The sequence below is a fragment of the Simochromis diagramma genome, unplaced genomic scaffold (assembly GCF_900408965.1).
Source record: "Simochromis diagramma unplaced genomic scaffold, fSimDia1.1 OVJJ01000510.1, whole genome shotgun sequence".
NCBI lineage: Eukaryota > Metazoa > Chordata > Actinopteri > Cichliformes > Cichlidae > Simochromis > Simochromis diagramma.
The window spans coordinates 3635650-3657292 of NW_024387326.1; the positions used below are offsets into that span (position 1 = coordinate 3635650).

General features: G+C 38.9%; 2 protein-coding genes across 5 annotated transcripts; both read left to right on the forward strand.

Annotated features, from left to right (window-relative positions):
• Window positions 1-1027: 1027 nt before the first annotated feature.
• LOC120717783 (GTPase IMAP family member 7-like) lies at window positions 1028-6545 on the forward strand. Of its 2 annotated transcripts, XM_040006019.1 has the most exons (3): window positions 1028-1398; window positions 3028-3994; window positions 6534-6545. In XM_040006019.1, exons 1-2 carry the CDS (start codon window positions 1341-1343, stop codon window positions 3990-3992), a joined length of 1023 nt encoding a protein of 340 aa, XP_039861953.1. In that variant the 5' UTR covers window positions 1028-1340; the 3' UTR covers window positions 3993-3994; window positions 6534-6545. The 2 variants fall into 2 exon arrangements, with proteins under 2 accessions (XP_039861953.1, XP_039861952.1); XM_040006018.1 differs by lacking the exon at window positions 6534-6545 and having other exon boundaries at window positions 3028-4646.
• Window positions 6546-6590: 45 nt separating this feature from the next.
• On the forward strand, window positions 6591-20407 carry LOC120717781 (chromatin modification-related protein EAF7-like). Of its 3 annotated transcripts, none has more exons than XM_040006015.1 (17): window positions 6591-7024; window positions 7608-7685; window positions 8349-8411; window positions 8546-8679; window positions 8771-8855; window positions 10215-10574; window positions 10662-10717; window positions 10946-11063; window positions 13307-13395; window positions 15199-15316; window positions 15651-15824; window positions 15921-15976; window positions 16230-16347; window positions 17173-17261; window positions 17595-17712; window positions 18380-18455; window positions 20013-20407. In XM_040006015.1, the coding sequence occupies exons 2-17, from the start codon at window positions 7622-7624 to the stop codon at window positions 20164-20166; spliced, it is 1872 nt and encodes a 623-aa protein (XP_039861949.1). In that variant the 5' UTR covers window positions 6591-7024; window positions 7608-7621; the 3' UTR covers window positions 20167-20407. The 3 variants fall into 3 exon arrangements, with proteins under 3 accessions (XP_039861949.1, XP_039861948.1, XP_039861947.1); XM_040006014.1 differs by having other exon boundaries at window positions 6593-7024; window positions 15202-15316; window positions 15651-15833; XM_040006013.1 differs by having other exon boundaries at window positions 6595-7024; window positions 15651-15833.
• Window positions 20408-21643: the final 1236 nt, after the last annotated feature.

Consider the following 21643-nt stretch of genomic DNA (forward strand, 5'->3'; position numbering starts at 1 on the left):
TATCTTCATAAGCAGGGCTCTGAATCATCCCTGTTACTTTTCATTTTTAGGTTTTAACAGGAAATCCTCATGAGTGACCTAACAGATAATCTCAGGTTCCATGTAGGCTTGTAGGATATTAACTGTATGTGTCTTAAAAGCAAATGTTATGATCACAGAGTCAACCCTAAAATAAAGTACAAGCCAATAAGATTAGTTGCATCCTGTTAATGTTTGTTGAGGATTTGGAGACAAAATTCATTTATTCAATTCAATTCAATTTTATTTATATAATGCCAAATCACAGCAACAGTCGCCTCAAGGTGCTTTATTTATTCATTAATGAATGAAAAAATGACTGCCACCAAGGCATCATTTGATCTTTGGATAATGATTATACCTTTCAGACAAATGTTGCAGTTAAAAATACAATATCTCATTGAAATGTAGCTGAAAAATGAACCATTTACTTGATGTTCTCTCAAAATACTACATAGGTCCGGTGTAAGTGTAGTTGATTACTTTTCATTGCTGAAAGTAAATACGCACATTTTAAAATACTTTCATTTTACATTTTGTTAAAGGGGTGAATTTATCGAAGCTTTATCCCTGATCAGGACGTTTTATGAAGCATTAAAGTATACTGACCACTAGATGGCGCGCTGAGACCGTTCATTGTATTCTTAAATCTTTAAAGCACAATTGTCTTAACACACTTTAGGCGGTTCGTGTGTTAACACACGTGTGTTTTAGTGATATAAAAATCACAGTATCCTTAAATGTAATAGTTTAATTGTTTCCTCGTTGCATTGCTTCTCAGCCTCACCATAAAATACCAACGAATCAAAGTCTACTTCTCAGTCAAAATGAAAGTAATGATATTCTATTTGAAATCATAACTTTATTCCACATTAAGCTCTTATGCAAGAAGTCATCAGATCTTTGATCCCTTGCACAATAAAAGTGTGTCCCATCCAGTGACTCTCTATAAGACGCGGGTAGAGTGCCAAGTTCAGAGGTTTATTTAAAACAGGTTGGGTGGAAATACTCTTGGCTCGAAACAGGTAGAAAAATAACACCTATGGACATAGGACTGCGGCCGATTGTCGCTGCTGACCTAATTATTCAGCGTATGTGGACAGGACTTTAACTTGGTGGATGCGGGGCACCCAGCAGGTCACGTGACTGTAGAGCCCCACCCTCATTTTAAAACAGAAAGCACCGAGGAATCTGTGGTAAAAAAAAAAAAAAAAAAGTTTCACCGAACAGACTTGCTTTGAGATTCAATCAGGACTGTAAGGCCAGCGAGGACAAGTTAACCGACGTCTACAGTTTTGGTGATACTTCTATCTTCGTCCACCATGAGCACTCAGGCCGCTGACAGCATACCTTGTCCAGCAGAAAGTGAGCAGGAGCAGGGTCAGTATGAAATATGGAAATGCTGCTGAGTTAAAAGTTTGTAGTTTAATGTTTTTATTCTATTTTTTGTATGTCTGTATGTATTTTTCCCCTGTGGGTGTAGTTGGTGTAGTTACTAACGCAGCATGTTCTTAAGCACGTGTCTACCCTTGTTCAGCTGACACATGTAGAAAGAAAAAGAGAGCAGTGTGAGTCATACTGGTGCTTTAGCTGAGCTGTTGGCTACTGCAGTTTATAGGGCTTGTTTCAGATGTTTGAAGATGGAAGCCAATATATACAATATGACATTACAATGGGGAGAAAACAAAACCAGATAATATAATTAATATGATATGTTAATTTTTTTACAGTACTTTAATAAAAATAAAATTCCAAAATGGCAGTGACTCTTTTTATCTGCTTTCTTCCTGTAAGTGTGTGTGTGTGTTTAATTAACACACCTACGCCAAGTTAGCCAACAGTGATTTTGAGATGTGTAATTAAGCTACAGTACTGTTAGCCTCTAATGTTCATTTAATGTCTCCATCTCATTCTCGTGCTCCTTATTCCCACTTTTGTAGAGGTCACCTAAGGTCATTCAGCCCCTTTCTTTATTGGTGGTCTAACCTGTGAAAAGGTTGTGAAACATAATATCAGTATTGGATATTGTTTATCATTATCACACTCTTAAAAGTAAAAAACTAGGTTAACACATATTAGTTAAAATAAAGTATGCATTCTGTCAGAGAAAAAAATTATTTGCTGGAGTAATATAATGTTATGAAACATGATAGTGATCCGCAGCCTTTTCATTTGAGCTAAAAACACTTCATTTAATTATAGGCTATTTATAAACAGAATACCTTTAACCCACACAAGATGATGCAACAGACCTTAAGACCTTCATTAAGGGCCTGCATAGAAACATTTCCAATGTTTTGGAAATTTTCATCACATGAATGGTTGACCTCTGATGACCTCTAGAAACCTTTATTAATATATTTAAAATGATAGTGGCACAAAAGAAAATTTTTGCAGCGCAAACGCTTGACACCACTCTTGTTGCATTTGAAGAAGGTAGGATGGGCGTTTTTGAGCAAGTTGCATCTCAATCATAGACTTTCAGTCTCCAACAACAGGACTAAGCTTAAAACCCGGTTCTTTGCCAACAAAGCAAATAATTTTGATAAACTGTACCAGTTATGCAAAGAAGAGCGGTTAAACATTATGCCACACACTTGTTGATGACTACCAGAAGTTTCTGGTTGAGGTGCAACTTGTTAACAAAAGATTAGTAGGCATCTATTTTCTGAAAAAGTAAGATAAGAAAAAATATTTCAAAAGGCATATAAAAACAAAACAAGCCACAAATGGTAACATGAGACAACATACAGTGTATTACTTTACTTTTCTTTTTGTTATATTCATCAACAAATGCTATCCAAAATGCTTTGCATTTGCCACAATGTGACAACATAATAAAAAAGTTCATACTGTTTGTGCCCTGGGATGCAACAGTCTGGGCTAATACATGAAAGCTATGAATTTCTACAAATAAACAATAATAATATCAGAAGTCAGAATGAAGGGCACAACAACTTTCATGAACTCTGAATAGTGTTTAAAAATGCTTTTTTGTTGGGTTGACAGAGCCGTTGAGGATCATGCTTCTTGGAAAATGTGGTGCAGGCAAGAGCTCGAGTGGGAACACCATCCTCAATAAAATGGTGTTCAGGTCAGAGATGAAGCTGGGCAGCATCACTGTTCACTGTGAAAAAGAGTCCGCGGTGGTTGGAGATGTACCTGTCGATGTGATTGACACACCTGGGCTTTTCGAGAAGGGAAGCAACAAGGAGGACATCATCCGAGAGATTCTTCAACGCCTGAAACTCCAGGAACCAGGACCGCACGTCTTTGCATATGTTATTCCTTTAGGAAGGCTGACTCAGGAAGACCAAGACACCCACACGCTGATTGAAGCAAAGTTTGGCCCAAGAGTGTGGGACTACACCATCGTGCTGTTCACCCACGGGGATCGCCTGGAAGACAAAACAATAAACAACATCATTACTGAGAGTGACGAGAACCTCCGCAACTTCATACGCAAGTGTAGCGGTGGCTTCCACGTCTTCAACAACAAAACCCCGGAGGACCAGAAGCAGGTCACAACTTTTATGGAGAAGATCGAGACCCTGGTGGCCCTGAATGGAGGTAGTTACTACAAGACAGAGCTGTATCCTGAGAAGGAGAGGGAAATCAGAAAAAGACAGGAAATCATCCTTGCAGAGAGAGATGAAGAAATCAGCAAAAAGGAGGGAAATCTGAGGGAGCATTACAAGGGTGAAGAGCTAAAAAAGATGAAGACAAAGCTGTGGAGAAAAGAGGAGGAAAAGGCAAGAAAAGATGCAGAGGGGGAGTTGTGCAGCAAGTCCTACCTCATCCTGAGCATCCTGAGCATCCTGTTACTGGCTGTATTGTGTCTACTGTTATGTTGCTATCTTGGGGTAGCAGCTGAATGGCTTTTTGTTATAGGAATCATTTTGATTGTGGTGTCTTTTAAGACATTTCCAATTATTCCAGGAAAAATACCAGGTCTTTCTAAGAAAAAGAAATAGATGTGGTTTTACTGTGTCAGTGATTTATCATTCAAATGTGTGACAGATGATATATCGAACTGATTTAATTAACAAAAATAATTTTCATACATATTTGTCTGTCCATAGTTAGAAAATATAGTCATCTGATATCATCTCATTAATCTCATATTTAATCAGATAACAGAACTGTAAAAATGCTAATGAAAACAATATTTAAAGTACTACACAAAAGTCTCGGCCCACCACTTTTTCTTTATATTTTACTAAGAAAAAAAGTAAATGCAAGGATATGCGGACATATACATGGAAATACAATACAGAGTTTGAAAGTCAATATTTGGTACGACCACCTTTTTTCTTCGACACAGTCTGAACTCTCTTATGCAGCTTTGTTCTCATTTCTTTAAGTAGTCTTCAGGAATAGTTCTGCAGGCTTCTTGAAGAATGTTTAAAGCTGTCTTTGGATGCTGACCGCTTTTTGTTCTGCTCTTCGTGAAGATGATCTCACACTGCTTCAATGAAGTTGAGGTCCAGACTCTGGGGAGCTCGGTCCATGACTGATAATGTTTTATTGTGTTTTTCTATCCGGGTATGCTTTTTCTGGAATAACAGTGTGTTTGGGATCATTGTCGTGTCATAAAATGAAGCACTGATTGACACATTGACACATGACGGATCAAATCTGATGGTACTTTTCTGTGTTCAAATTTCAAATGATTTAACTCAGGAGTTTCACTTTTGGATTCATTCATATGACCAGTTGCCACTGATTTTCCATTTGTCCAGTTCTTGTGTAATTTGGCATACCTTATTCTTTTTTAGATTTTTTTTCCTTCTTTAAAAATGACATCTTGACAGCCATCTTTTCCACCGAGACCATTCCTGATGTGGTTTCAGTGAACAGTAGATCTCTCAGGTCGTGTGTCCAGCTTGGAGCTGAAAAAATATATATATATATTTTGCTTGGAGCATAGCTGAGCCACTGTGTGAGAGCTGAGCAGCGAAAGGAAATTAAGTGAGGAGCCGGCTCTCGCTCAATAGGAGTCGACTCTTCTGATTCACTACAAAGCACTCTGTAAGCACGGCTCTTAGAGGTGATGCTTTTGTGCATGACACATTATCGAACGTTATGTTATGTGTCATGGATACTGTTGACTCCAATTCTCTCGACCACTATGTCGAGCTGAGACAGCAAGACCGAGACAGCGAGACCAAGACAAGACCGAGGGATCCTAGCCCAAGACAAGACCAAGACCAAAGTCCGTCGAGACAAGACAAGACCAAGACCACGTGGTCTAGAGACCAAGACCGGTCTCGAGACATCCAACTCTAGTACCGAGCATCCTCTGGTATTAACGTGATAGCGTTCCATAATGTAAAAGTGAAAACGTACAGGCTCTGAAATGTACTCAAAGTATGAAAGTAAAAATAATCTCCTTAAAGCACAATTCAACTAATCACATTTGTACAAAGGTAACTGAACCATGGTATATTATATTAATATAAGAATAAAATACGGTTAGTACATGATAATAAAACATTTTCGGATTTAATTCTAATGGATGTGCTTTAAATGCAGTGAAAAAGAATTTTAAAAAATAACTATTTTCTGTTGTGATTGTGGGTGAAAGTAAAATGAGTACAGTCAGGGTTTAAAGTGAAACTCAGTAGGTGAGTCTGTGTAGTGGCTCAGCATAGGTGAAAGAACCACACAATCATTTCTAATCAGCACACTGTACTGCCACAGTTTTTTAATAGTTTTTCTACTATAAAACTTGTAAAACTCAGCTTCTCTTTGTTTTCTTAGAAGAGGCAATGATGCATATAAATAGTTTTTAAGTGTTTTTGTGGATATTTTGTTAATTCCATTTACATATAGGAGAATTTCACCTACTTCACTGAAGAAGTGTGCCACCCTGCCTAGACATCTTGCCCCTCCTTTACTATTACTATTAAATAAATTAACTCCTAAATAACTAAAAGGCAAGATTTATGAAGTTATCATGGGCTAATTCCGACCGGTCACAACAGTTCATTTTACATAAAAAAAAAAATAAATGAAACCGGACTAAACACATTATAGTTCAGCGGTTGCTCAGATGAAGAAACTTTCGCTCAGTTTATTTGAAACCTATACATACTCCTTTAATGTGGATGTATCTTGTTACATGGATATGGAGAGAAATATCCATAGGCTACTGTGTAGTCGAGGCACAAACGTAACGTGTAAAACTGAGACATACAAGCTTCCAGACGTTTCTTTTCTAAATAAACAGAATAGCTCTTGGCCACTTTACTAGAAAACATAGATTTACCAATTACAGACACTAACCTGTTACACACTCAAATGTCCTTGGTTATTTATTATGCTAACATTAATGTTAGCCTGCTTTAAGTAGAGAAAGGTCAATTAACATCAGTGTTTTTCCACGTTACCTGGATTATATTTATATTCAGAAATATAAAGAGATTAGTTAGCATATGTTTACTCCAGAGGATGAACCACAGTGATGTGCATCCATTGTGTTCTGCAACCGCGCATTGACTGACTTTTCCCAGCGGAAGATCGTCCAGCATGCAGCAGTAGATTATTATATAGGCAACTGTGTACTGTCGGTAATTGGTCAATTATATTTTCTGCTGTATTTAGAAAAAGGGACGACCACTTTATTTGAATAAATAAATAAACAAAATGCAGGTATACGGAGGGACCTCAAATGTCCCAGTTTTACACTAGGACATGAACACAGCTCAAGTTTGCGGATCTCGGCGAAGCTGGCAGTGTGAAGTTTGTCTCAAAATTATACACATTATACACATTTGTAAATCATACCGTACGTGCACTTGCCCTTTTTTAGGTTTCTCTCATATATAAATAGCGACTGTAAATGTCAGTTTAAATCGTCTTACCTGTAAAACTTGCCGTCTTTACCGGAAGTCAATGTACACACCTTAACGACTGGGCGTGTTTATTTTTTCCAGTGTAACTGAAAAGTTAAGTTTCATTTTCCTGTTCTGGAACATCATCTGCTATCTAGTCGGCGACAGAGGTAAGTCCCTATTCTGGTGTTTCGCCTCTCTGTTCTTTTTTTTTTTTAAAGTTATATACCTATAGTGTTTTTATGCATGGATAACGGATGTATGATTGCTAGAACTTATGCACAGATGTGCTGTCTATTTGCTCTCCTGTGGTTTCTGATGTTATAGACCTTAGTGTTACTGTAATTACAGAATGTAACTTTGTTTATACATATACATGCACACACACAGACACACACACAGACACACACACATATCTATATAAGGGGCATTTGTGTATACAGTAGATTTGTTGATTTGGATAGTGATAGCAGTGAAGTCTAAACGGCTAAGCTATATGGATAATATGGGTAAAAGTACGTGGTAAGAGTCTTCATCTTTGTATTCAGATGTTTTCAGTCTCATTGCCTAGACAGGCAGTTTTTCCTTCCTTCCTGTCACCCACAGAGGAACAACAGAATTACTTACAATTAGATTAAAATGTTAAAAGCTAATAGAAAATGCAAGATTTATCTCATATAAAAAATGCCACATATAGTGTGGTGCATATATTTGAAAAAAAAAAAAAACTTTTTTATTTATCTGTGTTGATAGATTAAAATTACAAAATGGAAGAAGGAAGAACTAGCCCGAAGAAAAGAAAGAGAGTCACGGATGATAAAGATGACAAGAGTAAGTCCTTCGGGTCATTTTACCCTGAAGATCTATTTATTTAAAATATATTTCTGTGTACGCAGTAGAATTTTTCTGAAGCTGTTGAAGTTGCAGGCTATAATGAGACATGGCAGTTTTCTATTGTCCTCCTAGTTGTTAAATGCATATATATGATATATATGCCTAAATGAAACTGCCTTTCTTTTGTTCCTTCAGATAAAGACATGCATAATTACATTAAAATTATTTTACGTGATTGCATGATTTTGGCAGATATGGCAGAATGGCTGACCCTCTCTGTGCCTGGTTCTGCCCGAGTCTTCTTGTTAAAAAGTTTTTCTTTGCCGCTGTCACCAAAGTGCTTGCTCATAAGGGGTTATCTGATTTTTGGGGTTTTCTCTGTATTATTGCAGGGTCTGTACCTTCCAATAGAATGCTTTGAAGTGACTGTTGTTGTGATTTGGTGCTATATAAATAAAACTGAATTGAATTATAAATATTTGCATTATCACAACTATTACAATGAAAGTAGGAAATACTCCCACAACTGGCATCTCTCTTTATACAACCTCTACAATTGCAAATTATTAGTACATTGTAAATTGACCATGAAAATACATTTACATTATTTTTTTATTGGAGAAATTACTTCTTCCTTTTTTTTGGTGTTGCAAAAAACAGACCTCTGGCGTGTAAAATGTGGAGACAAAAAGGGTTGGATGGATGTAGAGAAGTTGAGAAAAGGTAAGTACAGTCTTACCTTTCTTACCAGTCTTACCAGTCTTTCCTTTTCTATTTTTGTACATACAGTGAAATATATAAATAAATAAATAAATAATTTTTCATGAAAACGATTAAGTTTTTCTTTATAACTATAGGTAAGGATTGTATTGAGTTTGAAGGGTCCTTTTACAGTCCACCTGAGTTTGAGAAGCTTGCAGGAAAAGATTCATGTAGAAAATGGAAGTCATCTATTTACCACAAGAAAGCTCCTCTGCACTTTTGGTTCAAGGTACTTTTTCTTTTCTTTTCTTTTTTTGCATTTCTGTGAATCTACAAAAATCTGATTTCACTAAATAAACTGTTGAATTAACTTATCACAGAGAGGTGATCTAACCACTACAGGATATAGACAAAAAAAAAGAAAACGACAATCATCAGACCTTGAGTCCCAGGACCTCTTAACAGGTTTGTCTGCTCTTTCTTCTATCTGTGCCTCAAAACCAGAGAATGTTTGAGAATATGAACCAAAAGCATGCAAACATTATTGTAATATTTTTAATAAGCTCTTTCAAAACTTCAGTAGTTTTGACAAATACCCTACAGAAGTTGAGAAAAAAAGAGTTGCAATTCTCTTTATCTCGGCCTCCAACTTTCCCTCATCCAACCCCTGCAACTTGTCCAAAATGCTACAGCACGTTTTTTAAGTGGCACCAGAAAACCTGATCATATTACACCTGTCTAAGCCAACCTTCACTGGCTTCCTGTCAAATACCGTATTGTTTTTGAAATCCTTTTGTACACTTTTAAAATTTTAAATAACTTGGCGCCCAGCTACTTAATCGACCTCCTTGACCTATATACCCCCAAGAGAGCACTTAGATCCTCTAATCAGTGGCTCTTAGTGCAACCAATGTCCAGATGGAAGACTAGGGGGCATTGTGCTTTTGCTATTGCTCCACCTAAACTTTGGAATAGCCTGGCGATTGATGTCCGTCCATCGGAATCCATTCAATATTTCAAGTCACGTTTAAAAATTCACCTGTTTAAGCTAACCTTCGAAACAAATTCGATTTTAACTTCTACCCGTATCAAGTTTGTGTCACGCCACTTACCTTTAACTATTCCGTAATGATAACTGTATTTTTTTTGTTCTTCTATTGTTGTAATCCCGCAATACAGCACTTGCATGAAAATTGAATTGAAACTGAGAAAAAGTTACAAAAATCTCAGTTTACGTTGTTATATTTTAAACATTTCCATTTCTTGAAAGAATATTACAAGGAAGTTCATAATGAAGGTGTCATGGTCCGGAGTCTGTGACTCTGTGTTTATGTTTTAGTTCATTATTATTCTGTGGTTTTGGGTACCTTGGGTGTTTGTACTCTTCTGTTTCATGGTTCATGTTCCTATGTTCTGTGTCCCCCAGTCTGTGTTAAGTTGGTGTGTTATGTCATTACGTGTATGTGTTTCCTGTTTTACTTTGAAGGTCCGTGTCTGATCTCAGTGTGTTCAGGTTACTTTTCCCCTGTCTTGTCAGGTCGGATTACTCCCAGCTGTGCCCTCCTTTTGTGTCTCATTCCCTCGTTATCCTTCTGTGTATTTAAACCTCGTGTCTGCCTCTGTTAGTTGCTGGTTCGTCTGTGTTGTTCCCCTCGGTCTTCCTGCGTCTCGCCGTCCGTCTCTCTGTGTATTTCCCCGTACCTCCCTGCATCTTCGTTCTGGTTTGTTTTGTTAGTTTTGCCCAGTTTAGGTTTTCCAGTTTAATGTTCACCTGCCACTTCTGTTTGTATCTACTCCTGTTCAATAAATACTCACCTGCATCAGAGCTGCTGCATTTTGGGTCCCATCTTCAACTCCACACGTCCGCCACCCCAGACACGACAGAAGATGAGGATGGAGAAGAGGATGATGAGGATATGGATGAAGATGATGTATGGGCAGATAAATGGGAAGATAAAGAAGCTACACAGATTTCTATCTCTTCTTCTGAAGAAGAGAGTGAGGAAGATCATGTTAAAGATATAGATGACGATGGAGAAGAGGAAGATGAGGATATAGATGCAGTTGATGTCGGTAACGATGAGCCTAGCACTGAGGAAGATGAGGATGAAGAAGATGATAATGATGAGGATGAGACTGTGCCTGCTGTTGCCTCTAACCATACTGGCAGCAGTGGTATCAAAGGTGACATTTCTAATATATTTCCTATTGGCATGTTTGGATAACAAAGACCTTGTTTGTGTATGAAAATAACTCTTCCTCTTTTTTCAGCGAGTGTAACACCTATGATGAAAGAAGTAAAGGGTATTGTTAACATCCCTCCTGAGGCAAGACAGATTATTTTATTTAAATGATTCACTGTGCTTTACATTGCTGGAAGTTTTGAATATGTCACTGATCTGAGATTACTCTACACCAGCACCGTCATTAAGCTAGAAATGTGGCAAATACTATGGTTCAGCATGACATACAAAATTACAGATGTATGCTTTACCCAATACAGTCCAATTATTCATAATAAATACTAAAATATTCTTCATTTGTTTTTAAAACAGAAGAGTACACATCATCCTGACATGCCAAGATCTCAAGTCATTGGAAATAACAGAGATGTGGCACAAAACACAGCAATCAAACAGCTGAATGTTAAGAAAGAACCTGAAGAGAAACTGAGTGAGTTATTCAAACACTAAAAGCACTTGATTTACATTTTTACATTTACAAATGTTTTAGCACATGTGTCCACACAGATAACTACTATAGTAGTTTTGTTTGCAGTTTGAATAAGTATTATTTAGTATTATTAGTATTATTAGTATTATTTGAATAAGTATTATAAGTCTTCCAAAAGACACTAAACAGCCATTTTATTTGGTACACCTGTCCCATCCATCCATCCATCCCTCCATCCATCCATCCATCCATCCATCCATCCATCTTCTTCCACTTATCCGGGGCCGGGTCACAGGGGCAGCAGCCCAAGCAGAGAAGCCCAGACCTTCCTCTCCCCTGTCACCTCCTCCAGCTTGTCTGGGAGAACACCAAGGCTTTCCCAGGCCAGCCAAGAGATATAATCTCTCCAATGTGTCCTGGGTCTGCCCCGGGGCCTCCTCCTGGTGGAACATGGCCGGAACACCTCACCCATCTAGGAGGCATCTTTGTCAGACGCATGAACCACCTCAGCTGGCTCCTTTCGATGTGAAGGAGCAGCTGCTCTACTCTTAGACTCTCTTTCGTAGCCTTCTGCTACTTGGCTGTACCTAGAAATTCTCTCCATAAAAATTACAAACAGAATCAGTGACATCACCCACAGGAACGAGTCCAACTTATTACCGGCTATGCGGACAAACCTCTTGCAACGGTTGTATCAGGATTGAATGGCGGGTAGCAATGGGCCAGACACCCCATATTCCCGGAGTACCCCCCACAGGTTACACAGAGGAATATGGTCGAATGCCTTCTCCAAGTCCACAAAATACATGTAGACTGGTTGGGCAAACTCCCATGCACCCTCAAGTATCCTTGAGAGGATAAAGAGCGGATCCAGTGTTCCACAACCAGAACAAAAATAGCATTGTTCCTCCTGTATCCAAGGTTAGACTAAAGGACAGACTCTCCTTCCAGCACCATGGCAGAGAGCTTCCCAGGTAGGCTGAGGACTGTGATCCCCCTATAGTTGGAGCACACCTTCCAGTTCCCTTTCTTAAAGATGGGAACCAACTCGGTCTGCCAGTCCAGGGGTACTGCCCCTGATCTTCACGCAAAATTGTAGAGGCGTGTCATCTACAACATCCAGAGCCTTCAGGAACGCGTGGCAGACCTCGACCACCCTAGAGGCTCTGCCACCAAGGAGCTTTTTGACTTCCTCAGTGACCTCGCCCCCGGACATTGGCAACTTCGAGGAAGTCCTCGAAGTATTCCTTCCACCGCCCGACAATTTTCACAGTCGAAGTCAGCAGTGCTCCACCTGCACTATACACAGTGTGGGTAGAGCACCACTTTCCCCCCCTAAGTGACCTGATGGTTTGCCAGAATCTGTTCGACGCGGTCTGAAAGTCTTTTTCCATGGCCTCTCCGAACTCCTCCCAGACCCAAGTTTTTGCTTCAGCTACTGCCTGCACCGCCTTCCACTTGGCCTGTCGGTACCTGTCAGCTGCCTCCGAAGCCCCCACAGGCTAACCAAGCCCGATAGGACTCCTTCTTCAGCCTGGTGGCTCCCTTCACCTCTGTTGTCCACTGTTTGGTTCGGGGGTTACCACCACAACAGGCACCAACCACATGGCGGCCACAACTCACTGCAGCGGCTTTGGCTGTGGAGATGTTGAACATGGTCCATTCGGACTCAATGTCCCCAGTCTCCCTTGGAATGCTGTTGAAGCTCTGCCAGAGATGTGCGTTGAAGATCTCGCGGACCTGGGCCTCTCCTAGACGTTCCCAGAACACCCTCACTATACGTTTAGGTGTGCCAGGTCCGAGTGTCCAGAACATATGGCCTTAGGTCTGGTGATACGATTACAAAATCGATCATCGACCTGCGGCTTAGAGCATCCTGGTGCCATACTTATGGACACTCTTATGTTTGAACATGGTGTTCATTATGACCAAACTGTGGTTTGCACAGGAGTCCAACCTCAAAACACTACTCGGGTTCAGATCCAGGAGGCCGTTCCTCCCAGTCACGCTCCTCCAGGTCTCTCTGTCGTTGCCCACGTGAGCATTGAAGTCTCCCAGTAGGACAACAGCTGTCCAGTTGCTCATTAATGAAAAAATCTAATCAGCCAATCACATGACAGCAACTCAATGAAGACATGGAGACATGGACCAGATGATCTGCTGAAGATCAGACTGAACATCAAACTAATTCTAATAATCCCAAAGTGCACATGCTCATATTTTAATTACTTTTCTTTTTTCAGAGAAGACAACAACAAGCACAATTTCAATACCTGGGAAACTTGCCCTGAAGAATAAAGAAGCTTATGGTATCGTTAATAGCCTTCCTGAGGTAAGATGGAGGAAGTTTCTTCAAAATATTTTACAGCACGTTACAGTGCTGGTAGTTTCCACCCTCATGAAAATACAGCTGATTCAAAATTACTTTTATCTTTTAATCCAGCATCGTCCTTTTTTTTTTTTCTTTTTTTTTTTTGGCCTGTCCCCAGCCTTGCCGTATTGGTCTATTTGATTCACCTTTGCTTTTATTGTTTATTTTATTTTATTTTCACTTGCTAAACACGGGACAGACTTGACTGGGGAAAAGAAAGGGGAGAAAGAAAGAGGGAAAGAAAAACAGCGGGGAAGAGGAACAGAGATAAAGGGCAAAAAACAAAAACCAACAAAATAAGCAGACAAAAAACACATATCAATCACCTGGATCACCTGTTGAGAAAGGAAAAAGAGAAAACAAGCAAAAAAAAAAAGTGCAATATAATAAACAACATCATCGCGATGATCTATGTGAATATAACGGTAAATACTAAATATTAAACGTTATTGTGCAGCACGTAGGATCGACAGCACACAGTGTGCTTTGGGGTAGGAGCCAAAAAGGGTGTAGTTTGTGTGTGTGAGCACCCGTGTGTACACCTGTGAGCATGAGCGCGCTTCTATGTAACAGGTTCCTTCATGTAATGATCTGCTAGAGGGTGTGGGGGGAGCCACAGCCCCGTCCTCCAGGGTATGAAGCAGGTATGGAGGAGATCAAGACTCCAGACATCCAGAGGCCCCCAGAACACAAGAGACCAAGGAAGACCAACAGAGGGGCAGCCGCGCCACTGTCCCCGAACGAGCTGAGGAGAGCCCCAGATGAGGGGTCACTCAGCAGCCGTGGCGCAGAAGCCAGGGGGGGTTGCAGTGACGTGCCCGTGAGCTCCGCCGGCAGCCAGCTGCGCCAGAGCGACCGAGCCCCAGGCCGAGAGGCCGAGGGCACCCCACCCCCGAAGGGGCCCAAGTGAGCCCCAGGCTCCAGGCCCCTACAAGCAGCCACCAGGAGTGAGCCGGTGCGTACCTGGATGCCAATCCCCGGACACAAAGAAGCACCAATGCACCGATGTCTGAGGGCATCTGCCACTGGCCTGAGATGTCCCTAGAGAGGTGGCGTCTGATACCCAACCTGACATATAGACACAAACAAACAGGCACACACAGATACAAACATCCATTCCCACACTCATGCTCTCATATGCAATTACTCAGCACTCACCCAACGTGGAGACAGACATAAATAGACACTCTACACACAATCACACTCCCCAAGCGTACTCTAAGCCCCGGGTCTAGGCACCCTTGCCCCTGGAGGGGGAAACTGCGCCCAGACCCAGGTAGTGTTACCTTTTTCCCTGGGGTGGAGAGAAGCAGGAATAGTTCTCCAGGCTTTTTGAAGGACATTCAAAGCTCTTCTTTGGATGTTGGCTGCCTTCTGTTCTGTTCTCTGACAAGATGATCCCACACTGCTTCACTAATGTTGAGGTCAAAGCTGTGGGGCGGCCAATCCATGACTGACAGTGTTCCATTGTGTGTTAAAGACATTTCTAATTTATTTTCAACCAATGCCTCACACTTGAACATATGTTTCAAACGGATCTTGTTTAAAATTGCTTTCAAAATAAAACTGTCCAACTTGAGGTGAATGTTTTTATGGTTTGGTGCTATATGAATAGAAATTGATTAAATTGAATTTTGCTCAAAATGATTTTCATAATAAAACTGCATATTATTTTCCTGATCTACTTTTACTACATCCAAACTTAGCATTCAAAAGAAATTATAAATAAGGGTACTAATATATAATTGACTATCTTTGCACCAGAAGACTAGACATCATCCTGACACGACAAGATCTGAAGTCAGTGGAAATAACAGAGATGTGGCAACAAACACAGCAATCAAACAGCTGAATGTTAAGAAAGAACCCCAAGAGGACCTGAGTGAGTTGTTCAAACACTAAAAGCACTTGAATGTTGAAATTCTATTTTGTGCGTTTTTTGTAGAAGTAGTAGAAATCCAGTTTCAATCTATTTTCTTTTCTCTCTTTCTCTTGTCTGCTGTTCCTTCTATCATACCCCAAAACCAGAGAACTTTGGAAAATATTAATCAAAAGCATGCAAACATTGTAGTATTATTTTTAATCAGTTGTTTTAAAACCTTTAAAAAATATACCAAGGAAGTTCAGAAAAAGGAGTATGCATTAGCTCAGAACTAGTTATGAAAATCTCAGTGTACATGGTAATATTTTAAACATTTATATCCCTTTTGTACAAGAACACAAGGAAGATCGTGTTAAAGATGAAGATGAAGAACAAGAAGATGAGCATATGGATGAAGATGTTGTTGGTGATGATGAGCCTAGCACTGAGGAAGATGAGGATGAAGAAAGTGATAATGATGAGGAAGAGACTGTGCCTGCTGTTGCCTCTAACCATACTGGCAGCAATGGTATCATAGGTGACATTTCCAATATATTTCCTATTGGTATGTTTGGATAACAAAGACCTTGTTTGTGTATGAAAATAACTCTTCCTCTTTTTTCAGACACAGTAAGAAGTGCAATTCCAACACCTGGAAAACATGCATTACAGATGAAAGAGGTAAAGGGTATGGTTAACATCCCTCCTGAGGCAACATAAATTATTTTATTTTAATGTTTTACTGTACTTTACATTGCTGGATGTTTTGAATATGTCACTGATCTGAGATTACTCTACACCAGCACCGTCATCAAGCTAGAAATGTGGCAAATACTATGGTTCAGCATGACAAATTACAAATGTATGCTTTTACCCAATACAGTCCAGTTATTCACAATAAATATTAAAATATCCTTCATTGTTTTTAAAACAGAAGAGTACACATCATCCTGACATGCCAAGATCTGAAGTCAGTGGAAATAACAGAGATGTGGCACAAAACACAGCAATCAAACAGCTGAATGTTAAGAAAGAACCTGAAGAAAAACTGAGTGAGTTATTCAAACACTAAAAGCACTTGAATATTGTGTTGAGCTTCTATTTTGTGTATTTTTTGTTGACGTAGAACAAAAACAGTTTCAGTCTATTTTCTACCAAGTTTCAAGGTTGTCCTTTAAGAGCTTTTCTTACTTTATGTCAGCATTTACAAATATTTTAGTACATTTGGGGCGTTCGTGGCTCAAGAGTTGGCAGTTCGTCTTGTAATCAGACAGTCTTGGTCGTTGTGTCCTTGGGCATGACACTTCACCTACCGCCTACTGGTGATGGCTAGAGGGGCTGATGGCGCGATATGGCAGCCTCGCTTCTGTCAGTCTGCCCCCAAGGCAGCTGTGGCTACAACTGTAGCTGCCTCCACCAGTGTGTGAATGTGAGAGTGACTGATTAGTGGAATTGTAAAGCGCTTTGAGGTTCCCTAAAAGCGGTATATAAATGCAATCTATTATTATTATTATTATTATTATTATTATTATTATTATGTGCGCACAGCTAACTACTATAGTAGTTTTGTTTGCTGTTTGAATAAATATTATTTCCCCATGTCTTTGTATTCAAAACAGATCAGGTGTGTTCTGTAATGAATAGTTGTACTTTTCAAAAGATACTATCCAGCCATGTTTTTTAATTTTTTCTGGTATACCTGTCCAACTGCTCATTAATGAAAATATCTAATCAGCCAATCACATGACAGCAACTCAATACAGACATGGAGACATGGACAAGATGATCTGCTGAAGATCAGACTGAACATCAACATGTAATGTTCTAAAAATCCCAAAGTGCAGATGCTCATGTTTTAATCACTTTTCTTTTTTCAGAGAAGACAACAACCAGCACAATTTCAACACCTGGGAAACCTGCACTGGATATCAAAGAAGTAAAGGGTGTCGTTAATAGCCTTCCTGAGGTAAGACTGTATTTTATTAAAAACTTACCATTCAAAATAAAGATAATTAAAACACTCCTGTCATTAAATCACTTGCTCATATGGGATTGTGTAATTGTTGGTGTTTTCTGTGTATTATTGTAGGGTCTTTACAATATAAAGCACATTGAGCCGACTGTTTTCATAGTTTGGTGCTATATAAATGAAATTGGATTAAACTGAATCTTGCTCAAAATGATTTTCATAATAAAACTGCATATTATTTTCCTGTTTTGTTTTTCTCTGTCCAAGTTTACCATTCAAAAGAAATAATAAATAAGGATACTAATATATTCTTGGTTGTCTTTGAAACAGAAGGCTAGAGATCATCCTGACACGACAAGATCTGAAGTCAATGGAAATTCCAGAGATGTTGCAAAAAACACAGCAATCAAACAGCAAAATGTTAAGAAAGAACCCAACAAGGAACTCAGTGAGTTCTTCAAACACTAAAAATTCTGCATTTGTGTTTTGTTGTTGTTGTTGTTGTTTTGTGCCTATGAATTTATCAATTTTTTGTAGTGGAGAAGGTAAAAATCCAATTTAAAAATTGGAAATCTGTAAATTGAAAATCTGTAAATCTGAAATTTACTATGCTGGTGGGGACTAAAATCCTGGTCCCCACAGGGCTGAAGGCCTTTTTCACACTCAAAATGTGGTTTTAGTGTCAGGGTTACAATTGGGTTGTGGTTAGGTTTAGGGTTAGGCATTCATTTTTGATTGTTAGAGTAAGCAGCTAGGGAAAGCCTTATGTCAATGGGATGTCCCCATGAGGATAGCAAACCAGACGTGTGTGTGTGTGTGTGTGTGTGTGTGTGTGTGTGTGTGTGTGTGTGTGTGTGTGTGTGTGTGTGTGTGTGTGTGTGTGTATACACAAATGAAGATGAAGATGAGGAACTGGCAGTGGAAACAGAGCAGATAGATGAAGAGATGGCAGGGCCTGAAAATGAAAGAGAAATTGTAAATTCAGGATCTGATGTCAGTGGAAACCAGTGGTGACCTCAAACACAGTAATCAAAAAGCAAGAGAAGCAAAAAAAACTGTGTGTGTTTCTTTTTTTTTTTTTTTCAATATGTTTTCTGAACCCCGGGCTGTGTCAGATGACCATCAACATACACAGGTGCACTTCTCTGGCCACAGTGTAACTGAAGTACAATCCATGAGACCAGAGATGAGGTAAGATGTAGCTGTCATATCATTTAGGCAAAGATTTATCATTTATTCACTGTATTAAAAGTTTTTTTTAACCGCATTTATTTCTGCAAAAACAGCTCTACTTGAAATAAGCCCAATATTCCTAAATGTGACAAAACTGTCTTGTTTTGAGAAAAAAAATCTGCCAATAGGGTAAGTAAAAGTTGCTTGGCTAGAATCCTTAATCACGTGTCTTCCTTTGTTTAAGATGTAGAAAGAAAAAGAGAGCAGTGTGAGTCATACTGGTGCTTTAGCCGAGCTGTTGGATATTGCAGTTTATAGGGCTTGTTTCAGATGTTTGAAGATTGAAGCCATTTTCTATCTATCATGCATCTAACTGATTTATACCTTTAAATTAGACAAAACTGTCTAAAATTTAGGATTAATTTAAGAAAATGTGACTTATTTCAAGGAAAGACACCCTGACACCCTTATTAAGACATCCTTATTAAAAAAAAAATCTTTACCTATAATGAGTGGTCAAAGGAGCTTGCAAAGAAAAGCGTCTGGACTTCTTTAAGTTGCTTGAAGACGTTTCACCTCTCATCCGAGAAGCTTCTTCAGTTCTAAGGTCAAATGGTGGAGAGTCCCAGATATAAACCTAGTGGGAGTAACCCCCCACAGAGGGACAAAAGGACCCCCTGATGATCCTCTAATCGCCTGAGCCAAGGTGTGAAACTGGGTGTGGGTCCCAATCAGCCAGAGTTTCGGGTGAGTTCATTGTGAAACCTGGCCCCACCTTATCATGCGAATTCCTGAGGTCAGATGGCCCAGGATGTGAGTGGGCGTTAAGGCGTCTGGGAAGGGATCTCAAGGGATCCTGGGCCATCTGACCTCAGGAATTCGCATGATAAGGTGGGGCCAGGTTTCACAATGAACACACCCGAAACTCTGATGAGAGGTGAAACGTCTTCAAGCAACTTAAAGAAGTCCAGACGCTTTTCTTTGCAAGCTCCTTAGACTACGATGACCTGGATGACTGAGAACCTTCACAGACATACCTATAATGAGTATTATGCTTTCTTCAACAAGCTGTTTTCAGAAATTATTTCCTTACTTTAGTGTTTAATTGTGTTTAATTGTGTTTAATTTATTACAGGCCATTACAGGCCTTTCCATACTCTTGAAATAAGAAAGATAATGTTATTCTTCCAGAATAAGAACGATTATTTTTCTTATTTCAAGAATCAGAACCACGATCAGAATTGAGTAAGGTTAGATTAATTTGCTAGTTTTAATGACCTTAGCCAAACAACTTTAACTTACGCCATTGGCAGATTTTTTTTCTCAAAACAAGACAATTTTGTCAGATTTAAGAAAATCTGGCTTATTTTAAGTAGAGCTGTTTTTGCAGTGTACCCTGTAACTGGTAAATAAAGCTCAAGATGAGCTGAAATATTTTATTAAGAAAAAGTTAGACATATTTTCCTAGAATTAGCTTAATTTTCTTGTGGAAAACTTGCTTGTTAAGAATATGTTTTCTTTCAAGACAAAAAATATGAAAAAAAATTCCATAAACAAGCGTTTTTTTACTCGCAGTGCGGACATGTCAGAGGCCCCATCATCTGGGCCCTCAGCCAGCTCTGGTTTGGATCTTGATCAACTGAAGAGGGAAAAAGTAAAAATGGAACTAAAGGTTTTAAAATTAAAAGAATACTATTATACTTTGAAAATAAAAGAACTTAAAAAATGAGGATTAATGCTTCTGTAAAGCTGACATTGCAGAGAATAAATTAAACGATCGCTGTGTTTACATCCACAAACTGACACACATTATCTGGAGGTTTCTTGGGTGGAATGTTGCTTTTGAGAAAAGCTGCAAAGTCAAGTGTGCTGCATTTAAGATAAGATAAGATAGAACTTTATTAATCCCTCGGGTGGGTTCCTCTGGGAAATTCGATTTCCAAAAAGCACAGCACCGACAGAAGTTACAGTTACAGAATATTATATATATATATATACACACACACACACACACACACACACACACACACACACACACACACACACACACACACACACACACATATATAAATACAGAGACAAATATAAATAAAATATACGAAGGGGATAAATAGGAATAAAAAATAAAAATACAAGTGAATTGCACATTTCAAGTATTAAAAATACAAGTGAATTTATAATTTATAATTTATAATTTATACACCGTACTTTTTCTTTGCTATACCCAGGTTTCCTTTAGTATTGTTGATTACAGTGTTTTACTTTGTTTCTGTGATGGAATAGATAGATGGTATTTTCTTCTGTAAAATGTGAATAAACAATATTGATGCTTTTTATCTGTAAATTGCGCTAAATGTTATGAAACTGTGTTTCCTTTAGACTTTGCCCAAGCTGCAGTAATCATTGTAAGACATAGCCTGTAAACAGCATCATGCAATGTCTTGAACCACTGCTCATTTTTTTATATTTTGCATAAGGAGCAAGAGATTTTAGAAATTTGTAAGACAAAAGCAATAGATTAGACAAAAATATTTTCATGGAAATTTGTTCAACCATAATGAGAAAATACAAAATGAAAAAAGGAGGGTTTCAGTGCTGTGGTGTTATCTTTGGCATTTTTCTTTTCTTTTTTTATTCAAAACCTAGTTAGGTTAGGTACATATAGACTAGATTCAATTGATTTATGTGAAATAACTCAAGAAGAAAAAGTTATCAGGCTATATTTAATTATCCTATAGGCTCTAATTCTTAATTGACATTCAGGTCCACACTCCATGCCAGTTGGTGGCATTAATGAACCAACTAGCTTTTTGACAACCACGGACAAACACCAAGAAGGTTTTTTTTTTTCTTGGGGGAAAAAGGTAAACTTAAAAAAATCTCTCATGTCTTTTGAAGAGTAAACTTTAAAAGTAAGTACTGAGTTTTATCTCATTTATTTATGTAGCGATACAAATGTTCCAATATCTTTTTTTTTTTTTCTTTTTTTGTTGCCTGTCCCGTCTGGTTCTTTAGCCATCAGAATTATTGTCTGAAGGCCAAGAAAGATGCCCAACGGATTTACTTTACCAAGTGGATCATCACAGCCTTGCTATATTGGTCCATTCAAGGGGCAATCCTCAAGAGTTGGCAGTTCGTCCTGTAATCGGAAGGTTGCCGGTTCGAGCCCCGGCTCGGACAGTCTCGGTTGTTGTGTCCTTGGGCAA